The sequence below is a fragment of the Schistocerca cancellata genome, chromosome 5 (genome assembly GCF_023864275.1).
Source record: "Schistocerca cancellata isolate TAMUIC-IGC-003103 chromosome 5, iqSchCanc2.1, whole genome shotgun sequence".
Classification (NCBI taxonomy): Eukaryota; Metazoa; Arthropoda; class Insecta; order Orthoptera; family Acrididae; genus Schistocerca; species Schistocerca cancellata.
In genome coordinates this window covers 464517030-464534608 of record NC_064630.1, presented here as the reverse complement: position 1 = coordinate 464534608, position 17579 = coordinate 464517030, and the positions used below count along the sequence as shown (strand labels likewise).

Here is a 17579-nt window from a genome sequence, read left to right as displayed (position 1 = left end):
GCAGGACCCACTCATGGCTCCACAAATTTCTCACACAAAGAACCCATGCACCATACATACCTCGAGCATACAGTATGGCTAATAAATGCTTCCAACTCCTCTGAATTCAAGTTCCACAAATTATTGTTGCGTACAATGCATACTTCTGTTTCAGTGAATTTTTTTCACCATGCAAAACATATTTTCAATAATAAATAGATGAAGGGCACTAGCTGAGGTGTCTTCCCTAACAGTATGCTTTACATACTGTATAGGTCCAGCAATCTCTCTAATAACATTTTGCTGAATGTTCCTTCCTGCAGAGTTTGTAGGAGAAATGCGTTTCTGTGCTGGTCCATCAGTCCCAAACTCTTGTTGACCAATATCAGCCCTCATTCCAATATTTTTTACCATAGCACTTCTAAAAATTTGGACATTAAGAGATAAAATCAACACAAATACTCCATCATCATCATCATCTCAGCCTTTTACCACACCATGTGGGGTGGATGTTACTTCGCTGGATCTTGTCTATCCAATGCTTCTTCTCTGAGCCATCCATTCTCCCGTAGGTCCCCTGCTATCTTGTCCTTCCATCTCAGTTTCGGTCTTCCTCTTCTCCTTGGTCCTTTGATTTCTAGGTCTTCAATTCTTCTCCTACATAGTACTCCCCTCTTCTCTGCATATGCCCATACTGTTTTAGGCTACTTTCTTTGTTCTTCTTCCGTATGGGCCCTACTTTCACTGTTGCCCCGATGTGCTCATTCCTTAGTCAATCCTTTGGTGTCACACCACTCATCCACCTTAACATACTCATTTCTGCCACTTCCATCCTTTTTTTTTTTTTATTTGGGCTTTTGTACTTGGTCACATTTCTGCACTATACAGCATCACAGGTCTCACCACAGACTTGTAAAGCTTTCCTTTCATTCTGATGCTAACCTTATCACACAGTACTCCCTCTGAAAGAGTACCAATACTTGCATTTTGCAAAGCAATCTATATACACAAGTTACAGTATCATTGTGGTCAGAAGAAACTCTTGGTTGGTCATTCTGATTTCTGATGAATTACTAGTTGAATGTGCAGGAGGAAAATGTGTATATCTACATGGATACTCTGCAAATCGCACTCAAGTGCCTGGTAAATGGTTAGCATGTAGCTATATAAATATTTTCTTCTTTCGTCTCTCTCTCTCTCTCTCTCTCTCTCTCTCTCTCTCTCTCTCTCTCTCTCTCCCCCCCCCCTCTCTCTCCCTCTCTGCTTGACAATAGAAATGAAGCATCCAGAAGACGTAGTCAGATGTCAATTGTCAGTGTAACATCATTCATGTATACGCCATTGGCAAATATATAAATGATTAGAGATGCGATTCTCTGTGACAAATATAACAGCCACCAGAGAATGCTACTGTTGTTATCAGGCTTGATGCTATATATAAGGGCCATAAACGGCATAAGATGCCGAGTGGTCACTGTGAAGGACACAGAGATGCCATGTACATATGTGGGACAGCATTATCAGCATCTGACATTTTGGAAGGGACAACATTGTAAGTCTCCATTTGACCATCTGTTCAAATTGTGTAATATCCAGATTTGTGGGGCATTCAGAAGTGACAGTGGGGCTGTATGACTCGTTGTGAAGGTTCCCAGCAATCGTGTCTGACCACCACAATGGAGGATCACTTTATTGTGCACCAAGCACATCGTAATTCCTTCACAGCTGTGCCAGCCATCTGAAAACAAGCAATGGACTCCCTGAAACATTCTGTGTCATCCCACATCATTGGTTGGAGACTAGTAACAGTTGTACTAGTGAAATACTGGCTCATGCTGAGGCTGCTGTTAACATCACAAGACAAACAGCTGTATTTGGGCTGGTGTCATGGCTGGGAACCATGGACTGTTGATGAACAATGTCACTTTGTGTTTAGCAAAGAATTACATTTCGACAATGACTCAGGTGACCATCAGCAGGCATGGCACTGATCTGGGGAGAGGTCCAGATATTCAAATGTTTTGGAGAGACACTGCATTGTTACTTCTGATGTCGTGGTGTGGGGAGCCATCAAGTATGACTTCAGGTCACAGCTGGTAGTGATTAGGGGAACTCAGATGGCACAATGGCACATCAGACTTCCTGTATCCTATCATTTTACCTTTCACGCAGTTGTATGGTGGTGCCATTTTTCAGAGCAATGCTCATCCACTGTTTCCTGGAATATTTCTTTATCCTGGTAAAGCCTTTGATGTTACTGATTGACATTCTGTTGCATAAGTTCAGTAATTATGGAATTGTACTTCAACAATTGTAAAATGCAATGATAGTGAAACACACAAATATTCTAGTTTTTTCAGTAATAACCAAACAATCCAGTATGGACTCCCACAAGATTCAATTTTGGGATAAGCTTCTACATGGTGTCAGCTAGACTAACTTTGCTAATTCTATTTTTCAGCAGGTGAAATGATTATTGAGAGGGGGGGGCAGCTAGTGTTGCATGGGTTGGGTGGAGGGAGATGAGGTGATAGACAGGGGCCGACACGGGGGATGGGTGGCTAGCAGCTCAGAGAGAGGTGGCCGGTTTGCTGGCTAGGAATGCGGGAGGGTGGGCTGGCAGATACATGGGCTAGCACGGTTGTAGGAGCTGGTGGTAAGCAACACATGCTGAAGGTGACGTTGGTACAGGTATTGGGAGGAGGTGACAGGATGGAGGAAGTGGAAACTGTTGGGTGGAGGGTGCAGGGACAGTGTGTTACCTTAGATTGAGACCAGAATGATTACAGGAGTGGAGAATGTGTTGCAAGGATAACTCCAATCTGTGTAGTTCAGACACTGGTGGTGGAGGGAAGGATCCACTTGGCTTGGGTTGTAAAGCAGTCACTGTAATTAAGCATGTTGTACTCAGCTGAATGTTGTGCCACTGGGTTGACATTTTGGTTTTGGCAGCAGTTTGGCATTGGCCATTTATCTTGGTGGATGGCTAGTTGGTTGTCATATCAACATAAAAGCCTGTACAGTGTTTGCAGCAGAATTGGTATGACATGGCTGCTTTCACAGGTGACCTGGCCTCTGATGGGGTACAGTAAGCCTGTGAAAGGAGTGGAGTAGGAAGTCCTGGATGAGTGAATTGGGCAGGTGCCTGTGACAAGGGGGTTGGGAATGGAAATAAGAGTGGCATAGAGATTGACTAGGATGTTGTGTAGGTTGGGAGGGTGACGGAACACCACTTTAGGAAGGTTCGGAAGGATATTGGATAGGATGCCCCTCATTTCAGTGTAAAATAAGACAATCAATGGCAAAGAATATGGTTCAGTGGTACTAGTCCCAGGTGATATTGGATCACAGAGGGCCCATCCTTTCTAGCTGATACTTCAGGGTTGTGGGAGGAGTCTGAGTATGTAAGGATATGGTACAGGAAATCCATTTTTGGACAAGGTTTGAGTGGCATTGCCTGTCTGGAGGCCTTTGTTAGGCCTTCCACATACAGGGCAAGGGAGTTATCAGCATTGCTGATGCATCATCCACAGGTGGTTAGGCTGTATGGGAGGGATTTTTTGGTGTGGAAGGGATAGCAGCTGCCGAAAAGCAGGTAGTGTTGATGGTTAGTGAGTTTAATGTGGGCAGATGTGTGGATGAAGCCATCAGAGGTGGAGGTTAACATCCAGCAAGGTTACTTGTTGGGTGGAGGAAGACAGGGTGAAGCAGATGGGAGAAAAGATGTTCAGGTTGTGAAAGATTGTGGATAGGGTGTCTTGGCCCAGAGTCCAGATCATGAAGATATCATCAATAAATCTGAACCAGACTAGGGGTTAGGAGTTCTGGAAGGCTAAGGTGGTTTCCTCTAGATGGCCTATAAAGAGGTTGGTGGCCATGGCTGTGCCACATATTTGTGTGTAAACCTTCCCTTCTTAAAAAGAATAGATGTGGGTCAGGGTACAGTTGATAAGGTGTATAAAGAATAAGGTGGTGGGTTTGGCATCTGAAGGATATTGGGAGAGGTAGTGTTTGATAGTAGCAAGGCCTTGGGCAGGAGGGATTTTGGTGTATAGGGAGGTGGCATCAACATTATCTCTTTTAATTGTAAAGTACTTACATTCCACAAGAACTTCGCTACAACATTTAAAAAATGGAATATACTTATGTATGCTATTAGGTTTCTCACTCAAACTACAAATGCTTATCAGTGATGACAGTTTGCCATGGCAATATGGAGTCACTACTGACATGCAGAATAATTTCTGGGGGAATTCCACAATTAATTAAAATACAGAAAAAGATTATTACAGTGATAAAGAAAGTTAAAGGCAGTGATTCCTGTAGACCCATTTTGAAACAAAAGTGAGCATCTTAAAAATAATCTTTAAACATAACTATGATATATATGCATATGAAACTAGGCAGAATCAACCTACACATAAACACAGTACGTACAAACTTATGCAAAAGAGGAGTGTACCATACTAGAGTTACGTAATATAACCATGTGCCTTAGTACTTAAAATGGTACTGACATTAAATACATTAAACAGTTCTTGTTTGACACTGCTTCTATTATCTCTGAATTTCTGGGCCATCATAATAAGTAAACATCATTTACCAAACATGGTTAATTATGTGTTATGTCACTTCATACTATAATTTACTTTGTGTTGATCATGTAGTTTCCTTAAGAACTACTGCTATCATATGTAGAAGCAATAAAGTATGTCAATTTATATTACCACACACTTTGGATTGTGTTCACCACAGTCACAATGACTACTGTAATCATAACCTAATTATGTTTACCCTTGTCTTATATCATGTGTACAAACAGTGTACTAAAAATGATTCTTGGACCAAATAAGTGCATAAATAAAACTGTGAGAGCAGGTTAGATTAGATTAGATTAGATTAGATTTACTCTCATTCCAATTGCTCCATTTTGAGGTGGTCCTCCGGGATGTAGAACATGTCAGAAAAACAATAATACATGACAAATATTTACAACTAAAACAAATAAGCTAATGTACCATTCCACAGGTCCCAAGTGGAATGATCATCATTTTTTAATGAACACTATATGAAAGTCATTTTACAAATACTAATGCACTGAATTTAAAATAAAGTTTATTTATTTATAAGGTAATAAACGTGTAATACAACTACTATAATACTTAAAAAGAAAGGTGATGAGACTTACCCAACAAAAGCGCTGGCAGGTCGATAGACACACAAATAAACACAAACATACACACAAAACTCTAGCTTTCGCAACCAACGGTTGCCTCGTCAGGAAAGAGGGAAGGAGAAGGAAAGACAAAAGGATTGGGTTTTAAGGGAGAGGGTAAGGAGTCATTCCAATCCCGGGAGCGGAAAGACTTACCTTAGGGGGAAAAAAGGACAGGTTTACACTCGCGCACACACACACATATCCATCCACACATACACAGACACAAGCAGACATTTGTAAAGGCAAAGAGTTTGGGCAGAGATGTCAGTCGGGACGGAAATACAGAGGCAAAGATGATGTTGAAAGACAGGTGAGGTATGAGCGGCGGCAGATTGAAATTAGCGGAGATTGAGGCCTGGCGGATAGCGAGAAGAGAGGATATGCTGAAGGGCAAGTTCCCATCTCCGGAGTTCTGACAGGTTGGTGTTAGTGGGAAGTATCCAGATAACCCGGACGGTGTAACACTGTGCCAAGATGTGCTGGCCGTGCACCAAGGCATGTTTAGCCACAGGGTGATCCTCATTACCAACAAACACTGTCTGCCTGTGTCCATTCATGCGAATGGACAGTTTGTTGCTGGTCATTCCCACATAGAACGCTTCACAGTGTAGGCAGGTCAGTTGGTAAATCACGTGGGTGCTTTCACACGTGGCTCTGCCTTTGATCGTGTACACCTTCCGGGTTACAGGACTGGAATAGGTGGTGGTGGGAGGGTGCATGGGACAGGTTTTACACCGGGGGCGGTTACAGGGGTAGGAGCCAGAGGGTAGGGAAGGTGGTTTGGGGATTTCATAGGGATGAACTAAGAGGTTACGAAGGTTAGGTGGACGGCGGAAAGACACTCTTGGTGGAGTGGGGAGGATTTCATGAAGGATGGATCTCATTTCAGGGCAGGATTTGAGGAAGTCGTATCCCTGCTGGAGAGCCACATTCAGAATCTGATCCAGTCCCGGAAAGTATCCTGTCACAAGTGGGACACTTTTGGGGTTCTTCTGTGGAAGGTTCCAGGTTTGAGGAGATGAGGAAGTGGCTCTGGTTATTTGCTTCTGTACCAGGTCGGGAGGGTAGTTACGGGATGCAAAAGCTGTTTTCAGGTTGTTGGTGTAATGGTTCAAGGATTCCGGACTGGAGCAGATTCGTTTGCCACGAAGACCTAGGCTGTAGGGAAGGGACCGTTTGATGTGGAATGGGTGGCAGCTGTCATAATGGAGGTACTGTTGCTTGTTGGTGGGTTTGATGTGGACGGACGTGTGAAGCTGGCCATTGGACAGGTGGAGGTCAACGTCAAGGAAAGTGGCATGGGATTTAGAGTAGGACCAGGTGAATCTGATGGAACCAAAGGAGTTGAGGTTGGAGAGGAAATTCTGGAGTTCTTCTTCACTGTGAGTCCAGATCATGAAAATGTCATCAATAAATCTGTACCAAACTTTGGGTTGGCAGGCCTGGGTAACCAAGAAGGCTTCCTCTAAGCGACCCATGAATAGGTTGGCGTACGAGGGGGCCATCCTGGTACCCATGGCTGTTCCCTTTAATTGTTGGTATGTCTGGCCTTCAAAAGTGAAGAAGTTGTGGGTCAGGATGAAGCTGGCTAAGGTAATGAGGAAAGAGGTTTTAGGTAGGGCGGCAGGTGATAGGCGTGAAAGGAAGTGCTCCATCGCAGCGAGGCCCTGGACATGCGGAATATTTGTGTATAAGGAAGTGGCATCAATGGTTACAAGGATGGTTTCCGGGGGTAACAGACTGGGTAGGGATTCCAGGCGTTCGAGAAAGTGGTTGGTGTCTTTGATGAAGGATGGGAGACTGCATGTAATGGGTTGAAGGTGTTGATCTACGTAGGCAGAGATGCGTTCTGTGGGGGCTTGGTAACCAGCTACAATGGGACGGCCGGGATGATTGGGTTTGTGAATTTTGGGAAGAAGGTAGAAGGTGGGGGTGCGGGGTGTTGGTGGGGTCAGGAGGTTGATGGAGTCAGGTGAAAGGTTTTGTAGGGGGCCTAAGGTTCTGAGGATTCCTTGAAGCTCCGCCTGGACATCAGGGATGGGATTACCATGGCAAACTTTGTAAGTAGTGTTGTCTGAAAGCTGACGCAGTCCCTCAGCCACATACTCCCGACGATCAAGTACCACAGTCGTGGAACCCTTGTCCGCCGGAAGAATGACGATGGATTGGTCGGCCTTCAGATCACGGATAGCCTGGGCTTCAGCAGTGGTGATGTTGGGAGTAGGATTAAGGTTTTTTAAGAAGGATTGAGAGGCAAGGCTGGAAGTCAGAAATTCCTGGAAGGTTAGGAGAGGGTGATTTTGAGGAAGAGGAGGTGGGTCCCGCTGTGACGGAGGACGGAACTGTTCCAGGCATGGTTCAATTTGGATAGTATCTTGGGGAGTTGGATCATTGGGAGTAGGATTAGGATCATTTTTCTTCGTGGCAAAGTGATATTTCCAGCAGAGAGTACGGCTGTAGGACAGTAAATCTTTGACAAGGGCTGTTTGGTTAAATCTGGGAGTGGGGCTGAAGGTGAGGCCTTTGGATAGGACAGAGGTTTCGGATTGGGAGAGAGGTTTGGAGGAGAGGTTAACTACTGAATTCAGTAGTTAACCTCTCCTCCAAACCTCTCTCCCAATCCGAAACCTCTGTCCTATCCAAAGGCCTCACCTTCAGCCCCACTCCCAGATTTAACCAAACAGCCCTTGTCAAAGATTTACTGTCCTACAGCCGTACTCTCTGCTGGAAATATCACTTTGCCACGAAGAAAAATGATCCTAATCCTACTCCCAATGATCCAACTCCCCAAGATACTATCCAAATTGAACCATGCCTGGAACAGTTCCGTCCTCCGTCACAGCGGGACCCACCTCCTCTTCCTCAAAATCACCCTCTCCTAACCTTCCAGGAATTTCTGACTTCCAGCCTTGCCTCTCAATCCTTCTTAAAAAACCTTAATCCTACTCCCAACATCACCACTGCTGAAGCCCAGGCTATCCGTGATCTGAAGGCCGACCAATCCATCGTCATTCTTCCGGCGGACAAGGGTTCCACGACTGTGGTACTTGATCGTCGGGAGTATGTGGCTGAGGGACTGCGTCAGCTTTCAGACAACACTACTTACAAAGTTTGCCATGGTAATCCCATCCCTGATGTCCAGGCGGAGCTTCAAGGAATCCTCAGAACCTTAGGCCCCCTACAAAACCTTTCACCTGACTCCATCAACCTCCTGACCCCACCAACACCCCGCACCCCCACCTTCTACCTTCTTCCCAAAATTCACAAACCCAATCATCCCGGCCGTCCCATTGTAGCTGGTTACCAAGCCCCCACAGAACGCATCTCTGCCTACGTAGATCAACACCTTCAACCCATTACATGCAGTCTCCCATCCTTCATCAAAGACACCAACCACTTTCTCGAACGCCTGGAATCCCTACCCAGTCTGTTACCCCCGGAAACCATCCTTGTAACCATTGATGCCACTTCCTTATACACAAATATTCCGCATGTCCAGGGCCTCGCTGCGATGGAGCACTTCCTTTCACGCCTATCACCTGCCGCCCTACCTAAAACCTCTTTCCTCATTACCTTAGCCAGCTTCATCCTGACCCACAACTTCTTCACTTTTGAAGGCCAGACATACCAACAATTAAAGGGAACAGCCATGGGTACCAGGATGGCCCCCTCGTACGCCAACCTATTCATGGGTCGCTTAGAGGAAGCCTTCTTGGTTACCCAGGCCTGCCAACCCAAAGTTTGGTACAGATTTATTGATGACATTTTCATGATCTGGACTCACAGTGAAGAAGAACTCCAGAATTTCCTCTCCAACCTCAACTCCTTTGGTTCCATCAGATTCACCTGGTCCTACTCTAAATCCCATGCCACTTTCCTTGACGTTGACCTCCACCTGTCCAATGGCCAGCTTCACACGTCCGTCCACATCAAACCCACCAACAAGCAACAGTACCTCCATTATGACAGCTGCCACCCATTCCACATCAAACGGTCCCTTCCCTACAGCCTAGGTCTTCGTGGCAAACGAATCTGCTCCAGTCCGGAATCCTTGAACCATTACACCAACAACCTGAAAACAGCTTTTGCATCCCGTAACTACCCTCCCGACCTGGTACAGAAGCAAATAACCAGAGCCACTTCCTCATCTCCTCAAACCTGGAACCTTCCACAGAAGAACCCCAAAAGTGTCCCACTTGTGACAGGATACTTTCCGGGACTGGATCAGATTCTGAATGTGGCTCTCCAGCAGGGATACGACTTCCTCAAATCCTGCCCTGAAATGAGATCCATCCTTCATGAAATCCTCCCCACTCCACCAAGAGTGTCTTTCCGCCGTCCACCTAACCTTCGTAACCTCTTAGTTCATCCCTATGAAATCCCCAAACCACCTTCCCTACCCTCTGGCTCCTACCCCTGTAACCGCCCCCGGTGTAAAACCTGTCCCATGCACCCTCCCACCACCACCTATTCCAGTCCTGTAACCCGGAAGGTGTACACGATCAAAGGCAGAGCCACGTGTGAAAGCACCCACGTGATTTACCAACTGACCTGCCTACACTGTGAAGCGTTCTATGTGGGAATGACCAGCAACAAACTGTCCATTCGCATGAATGGACACAGGCAGACAGTGTTTGTTGGTAATGAGGATCACCCTGTGGCTAAACATGCCTTGGTGCACGGCCAGCACATCTTGGCACAGTGTTACACCGTCCGGGTTATCTGGATACTTCCCACTAACACCAACCTGTCAGAACTCCGGAGATGGGAACTTGCCCTTCAGCATATCCTCTCTTCTCGCTATCCGCCAGGCCTCAATCTCCGCTAATTTCAATCTGCCGCCGCTCATACCTCACCTGTCTTTCAACATCATCTTTGCCTCTGTATTTCCGTCCCGACTGACATCTCTGCCCAAACTCTTTGCCTTTACAAATGTCTGCTTGTGTCTGTGTATGTGTGGATGGATATGTGTGTGTGTGCGCGAGTGTAAACCTGTCCTTTTTTCCCCCTAAGGTAAGTCTTTCCGCTCCCGGGATTGGAATGACTCCTTACCCTCTCCCTTAAAACCCAATCCTTTTGTCTTTCCTTCTCCTTCCCTCTTTCCTGACGAGGCAACCGTTGGTTGCGAAAGCTAGAGTTTTGTGTGTATGTTTGTGTTTATTTGTGTGTCTATCGACCTGCCAGCGCTTTTGTTGGGTAAGTCTCATCACCTTTCTTTTTAAATATATTTTTCCCACGTGGAATGTTTCCCTCTATTATATTCATACTATAATACTTATTTACAGTGAACACATTACTGTACTGAAATGGTGCTGAAGTTTAATCAGTTGGTTTTACTGAGAAATTCATCAATGGAGTAGGAGTTGGCCACCAATAAATCCTTTAGGCTTCTCTTAAACTGAATTTCATTGGTTGTTAAGCTTTTTATGGCTGCTGGCAAGTTATTGAAAATGTGTGTTCCTGAATAATGCACACCTTTTTGTCCAAGACTAAGTGACTTTAAATCCTAGTGGAGATTCTTATTTCTAGTATTGATTTCATAAATTGAGCTGTTGGTTTGAAAAAGTGATATATTTTTGATGACATATTTCATTAAGGAATAAATATATTGGGAAGCAGTAGTTAGTATCCCTAGTTCCCTAAACAGGCTTCTGCAGGATGTTCTTGAGTTCACACCACATATAACTCTTGCTGCACGTTTTTGTGCCCGGAACACTTTAGCTTGGCTTGATGAATTACCCCAAAAAATAATCCCATGTGACATTATGGAATGAAAGTAAGCATAGTATGCCAGCTTTTTCATTTTATATCCCCTGTGTCTGACACAATTCACATTGCAAATAGAGATTTGTTAAGAAACTTCAGCAGTTCTGTAGTGTGCTCCTCCCAGTTGAATTTATTATCAAGCTGTAATCCCAAGAATTTAACACCGTCCACTTCTTCTATCTGCTTGTCATCGTATGTTAGACATATACTCGTGGGACACCCCTTACAAGTTCTGAACAGCATGTAGTGTGTTTTTCAAAGTTTAGTGACAAAGAATTGGCTAGGAACCAGTGATTAATGTCCACAAATATTTTATTAGCTGATCTTTCTAAGACTACACTTGATTTGATATTTATTGCAATGTTTGTAACATCGGCAAACAAAAGGAGCTTGGCATTTGGTAAGTTTGAGTCCTGCTTGGATAGCACAGCCAGTTGAGCACTTGTCCATGAAAAGCAAAGGTTCCAGGTTCCAGGTTCAAGCTCTGGTCTGGCATAATGTTTTAATTTGCCAGGAAGTTTTAAACTGATACATAATTTGCTGTGGAGTGAAAAAAATTATTTGGGGAATAACAAAGGTTATATAATGATATGACCAATATGTGGGAACTGATTTTCATTACATGGAGAAATTATATACCTTTAGTATTTTGTCTTCATCTTCTTCTCCACCTCCTCCTCTTGCCTTTTTATGCTGTTTACCACCTGTAACAGCTCACATGTTTTCCATTTGCTTTGTAATTATTTATTTTTGCTGGTACTCTTTCAGGATACATTCTTTGTAGGTGTTTCTTTATCATCTTATTTTCATCTAACTTTTTTATGTTGTATATATTTAGTCCATTAAAGATTGTTTGTTCTTTTAGATTCATTGGCACTTCTTAGGAATTTTATCTGTATACTCTGGATATGTATTACTTGTTTTCTAATTCAGTAATATACCTTAGAAAAATTCAGTTTGGTGTTACTCTCTGAAACAGTGTCATAAATAAAGATAATGACAGAGAGAAAAATGGATTATAAATGTATTAGAGATGCCAGAGATCCACATACAACATTTAACACAATGGAAGTTTGAAAGTTTTTGAATGTGTAAAAGAGCTTTACAAATCTTATGCAAGGAAAACAGAGATAGGACTATGTAAACAACATAGTTGAAAATTGTGTTTCATTTATAACTGAAGAATGGGTGTTGACAATTCCAAGAAAAATACAGTTGGAATATTTTGCAGACTGAAATGTTTGCTTTATTTACTCTAGCTGTACACATTGAGTCACACCACACCCCCATTGTAAGCTGTTACTGTGTTCTCATTGGCCTACCATTAGCATGGCTGTGAAATCAATTAGTTGACTGCAAGGTGTTTTTCCATGCCTGCTGCAGTAAAAGAAAGCAAAATCTGTTCATTATTTGCACCATTACCTTTAAATGATTACTTTGTTATTGATGTTTGTAGCAGGATTATGATTATCTTCATTTTGTTCCATAGATTCTATCATTAATAAGACACTAAAGCTACACATTGTTACACTAAAGCTGAATGAGAGTGCAAATTTAACAACCCAAACGTGTAATTCATTATTTTCCAATTCTACTCTCCATTTGCGTTTACGCAATTTTTCTTATTTTTTCAGCGAGGACTTCGCAGACATCAAGTTTCAGAAGAGTAAAAGGAGAAAACCCTTTACAGATGTTACTTAAGCAAGAATAATGACCATTAGTGAGAGAAAGGAAATCGCTAATATTGCGTTTAAAATCTGATGCTAACTTGATTATTCAATTCATCAGGTGTCAGCATCATTTACTAGAGCAGAGAGATGCTCATCAATATGAAAAGACTAAGAAGTGCACAGGAAACACTCAAAAATTGCTGCAACAGTTTGGTGCTCTGACTGTGCAACAAAGACTTGGAGCTCTCTTGCCATATTCCATGATTTTTTTAATAATGTGTGTACATAAGACTGTTTAATGTGAAGATTTGAAGAGTGGATGAAAGAAACTCAGGATGCCTGTTTTTTAGCAGTGTATTAAAGTGAGATGTTGATTATTTATTTTCTATGCATTCAGTCAAATATAGACATATACTTATGAAATATGAACAATGCTGTGATTCTTTGTTTAACAGCAATTATTTATAATAGCTAAATTTCTTTCTTCCATTGTGTACATTAGCTCATCAGATTCTGACATACACTTTCAACATTTGTAAGTGTAATGAAGTATGTATTACATCTGGTGCCTTTAAGAATAATTATGTGCACTTTGTGAAAGATTAGATCTCATTTCTGTAATTTTTTCTCCTATTTCCTTCAGATTCACAATGAACCACACAAATATGATCAGCTTTAATATTTTAAGATGTAAATGTGATGTAATATGCAAAAGTTTTAACATATTGTAACAGTTAAGATGGTGATTATGAAGTCATTCATGTAAAAGTGACAAAAACATTATCTGTCCCTACATTTTAGATGTAAATAAATAAAAACTTTTTGATATTTTTAAACAGTACAGACTATAACAAGAATTATTTACTCTTTAATCATGATTCCTTCAATATCCAGAAATCATAATTTCATAAAAAAGACAGAAAACAGTTTGACATGACTGGTGTTAACTTCCCCAACCTATTACTCTCTCCTCCATGAGGAAGGAACCAATAATTCTGGAAGACAGGATACTGTCATCACCTTTATATGTTCTGTCATCAGTAATGAAATGTGCAGCCTGAATTACCTTCAGGGTAGCACATCTGCCTCAAGGTTTCATTGTTAATGCTGTAGGTATTCAATAGACATGAAAAATGTGATCAGTATGCTTATTTTATTCTGCACTTTAATTATTTATTCGTTTTCTTTGCATTAGTTGCAGTGGATTTCTTAGCCCTTCAGTCCTCTCTCTCTCTCTCTCTCTCTCTCTCTCTCTTCCCCTCTTTTACATGTATGTCATTACTTTGCAAATAACTGTGAGGCACATGGCAGAGGGTACGTCCCATTGTATCAGTTATTAGGGTTTCTTCCTGTTTCATTCACGTATGAAGCATGGGAAGAGTGTTTGTTTGAATGCCTCCAGGCATGTAGTAACTATTCTAATCTTATTCTCACGATCCCCATCGTGAGTGGTACATAGGGGATTGTACTGTAATCCTAGAGTCACCATTTCAAGCTGGTTCTTCGAACTTTGTTAATAGACTTTCCTGGAATACTTTACATCCGTCTTTAAGAGTCTCCCAGTTCAGTTCCTTCAGTATCTCTGTGACACTCTCCCATGGATTAAACAAACATTTGACCATTTGTGATGTCCCTTTTCTGTATATGTTCAAAATCCCTTGTTAGTTCTATTTGGTACAGGTTTCACATACTTGACCAGTATTCTAGAATTGATTGCTGGAGTGATTTGTAAGCAATCTCCTTTATAGACTGACTGCACTTCTCCAGTATTCTACCAATAAAATGAAGCCTATAACCTGCTTTACTCATGACTGAGCCTATGTGATCATTCCATTTCATATCTGTACAGTGTGTTACACCCATGTATTTATGAGTTGGCCGATTCGAACAGTGACTCAATGATATTACAATCATAGGTAACTATGTTTTTCATTTTGCGAAGTGCCAATTTTACATTTCTGAACACTTAAAGTAGGTTGCCAATATTTGCGTCACTGTGAAATCTTATCAAGATCTGACTCAATATTTTTGCAACTGCTTTCAGATAGTACCTCATTATAGATCTCTGCATCATCTGCAAATAGTCTCAGGCTACAACTGATATTGTCCTCTAGGTCATTAATATACCGGGTGATCAAAAAGTCGGTATAAATCTGAAAACTGAATAAATCGCAGAATAATGTAGATAGAGAGGTACAAATTGACACACATGCTTGGAATGACATGGGGTTTTATTAGAACCAAAAAAAATACAAAAGTTCAAAAAATGTCCGACAGATGGCGCTTCATCTGATCAGAATAGCAATAATTAGCATAACAAAGTAAGACAAAGCAAAGATTATGATCTTTACAGGAAATGCTCAATATCTCCATCATTCCCCAACAATAGCTGTAGTAGAGGAATAATGTTGTGAACAGCACCGTAAAGCATGTCCGGAGTTACGGTGAGGCACTGGCGTCGGATGTTGTTTTTCAGCATCCCTAGAGATGTCGGTCGATCACGATACACTTGCGACTTCAGATAACTCCAAAGCCAATAATCGCACGGACTGAAGTCTGGGGACCTGGGAGGCCAAGCATGATGAAAGTGGCGGCTGAGCAAACGATCATCGCCAAACGACGCGCGCAAGAGATCTATCACACGTCTAGCAATATGGGGTGGAACACCATCCTGCATAAACATCGTACGTTCCAGCAGGTGTTTATCAGCCAGGCTGGGGATGATGCGATTCTGTAACAAATGGCGTACCTCTCACCCATCACAGTAGCAGTTACAAAACCAGAATCACTTATTTCCTCTAAGAAAAAAGACCCAATAACGGTAGATGAGGTAAATCCAACCCATACCGTGACTTTCTCTTCGTGCAATGGAGTTTCCACGACAGTTCTAGGATTTTTGGTAGCCCAAATTCTGCAGTTGTGGGCGTTGACAGACCCTCGGAGCGTGAAATGAGCTTCGTCGCTCCACAACACGTTACTCAACCAATCGTCATCTTCTGCCATCTTTTGAAACGCCCACATTGCAAATGCCCTCTACTTCACTAAATCGCCAGGTAACAGTTCATGATGCCAATGGATTTTGTACAGATAGCATCGGAGGGTACGCCTCAGTGCCAACCAAACAGTAGTGCATGCAATGCCGGTGTGAAGTGCGACTGCACGAGCGCCAACTTCCCGGTGCATAGACGAACCCGCTACAGTCTCCATTTCTTCCTGAACTGTCTCAGCAGCATTACCCCTTGTGCTCGGTCGGCCACTACGGGGTCTATCGTCCAAACAACCCGTGGCTTTGAACTTCGAAACCATTCTCACCACAGCTGCATTTGTCAACAGACCTTTACATGTTCGAATCCCCTTCCTATGGCGATAGGATCTTAACGCTGACCTAGCACATTCCCCATTCTGATAACACAGCTTCACTAAAGGCGCCTTTTCAGGTAATGTCAAAATGCTGCGACTGCTGGCGCATCTAATTCTCTCTCTCAGTACAGCTCTTTTTATACACGATTGTCATGCGCAGTCACTGACGTTTTTATGTCCAGCGCCATCTGTCGGACATTTTGTGAATTTTTTTTTTCTAATAAAACCCCATGTCATTCAATGCAAATGTGTCAATTTTTACATTCCTATCTACATTATTCCGTGGTTTATTAAGTTTTCAAAATTATACTGACTTTTTGATTACCCAGTACATCATGAACAGCAAGGCTCCGAAGACCTTTCCCTGGGGTACAACTGAAGTTACATTTAAATCTGATGGTGGCTCTCCATCCAAGACAACATGTTGCGTCCTCCCTACCAAAAAGTCCTCAATCAGGTCACAGATTTCACATGATACCCCATATGATCGTACTTTTGACAATAAGTATAGGTGTGATACTAAATCAAATGCTTTTTATAATCAAGAAATACAGCCTATAACTGACTGCCTTGATCCAAGGCTTTCAGTACGTCACGTGCAAGTTGGGTTTCATATGATTGGTGTTTTCAGAATCCATGCTGGTTGGCACTTGATAGTGTATGCACAAGTGTCCTGAAAGCATTCACAGTGCAATGCATTTTCCTTAATCACCACTGTAGTTGTTTACAGTAACATCACTATGTTTCCAATAACAGGCACAGGAGGCCAAGTGCTACAATATTGAGCTTGAGTAGTACAGATCATGGAAGAAAAGTATTGTATCGTAGAATCATAAACAATGACATCATCATGGTGTTTAGAGAGAAATTGTGAAAAGAACTCTGGGGAACAAGTCATTAAGCAGATGTTACAGAGATGTAAATTTCTTCCTTAAACATATTTCTACAGTACTTTGAGTCTTGTTTTCCTCTAAAACAAACAAGAATAAAATTGAGCAAAAGCACAAGGGTAAGAATGGAAAACTTATGGGTTTAAAGTATCTTGTGCTAGGGAGAAAGAGCTTTATCTAATGTAGACGACAAGTTGTAAGCAACAGCTGAAACTCTACTGTCATCAGTAATGTAAAATCCTCCAAATTTTTTACTAAAATGAAATGAAGAGAAATGAACTGGCAGATACAGCAGCCAAGAGGCATGTTGTTTGCCATACCACCTGCAAACTATATCACCTCTGCTGAAGACATGTCATTGATTCACCTTGTAAAGCTGTTTCCTGTAACTTTGCAAGTAGACTTTCTCAGTATAATTTGCATCTGTCTTCAGGCATCTACAAATTCAGTTTTTGAGCATCTCTGTGACACTCTCCCATGGGTCAAACAAATATATGACCATCTGTGCTGCCCTTTTCTGTATATGTTCTTTATCAACTGTTGGTATGGTATGGTATGGTATGGTATGTGTCCCTTACATTTGAGCAATATTCTATGATGGCTCACACAAGTGTTTTGTAAGCAATCCCATGTGTAAACTCATTGCATTTCCCTCGTATTCTACCAATGAATTTAAGTCTGGGATCTGATTTACCT

General features: G+C 42.2%; 1 protein-coding gene and 1 long non-coding RNA gene across 3 annotated transcripts in view; one reads left to right on the top strand and one right to left on the bottom strand.

The window, feature by feature from the left end:
- The window catches only part of LOC126188119 (SPARC-related modular calcium-binding protein 1), an 805467-nt gene extending 791998 nt beyond the window's left edge, over positions 1-13469 (top strand). For both annotated transcript variants that reach the window (XM_049929592.1, XM_049929591.1), the window contains one exon: positions 12598-13469. In XM_049929592.1, coding sequence (XP_049785549.1) covers positions 12598-12674 — 77 coding nt within the window. In that variant the 3' untranslated portion in view covers positions 12675-13469. The remainder of the gene's footprint in view (positions 1-12597) is intronic.
- The window catches only part of LOC126188120 (uncharacterized), a 51149-nt gene continuing 44775 nt past the window's right edge, over positions 11206-17579 (bottom strand). Inside the window, exons 2-3 of the long non-coding RNA XR_007537823.1 lie at positions 11603-11933; positions 11206-11503 (exon numbers count right to left, since the gene is read on the bottom strand). This is a non-coding gene — a long non-coding RNA (uncharacterized LOC126188120). The remainder of the gene's footprint in view (positions 11504-11602; positions 11934-17579) is intronic.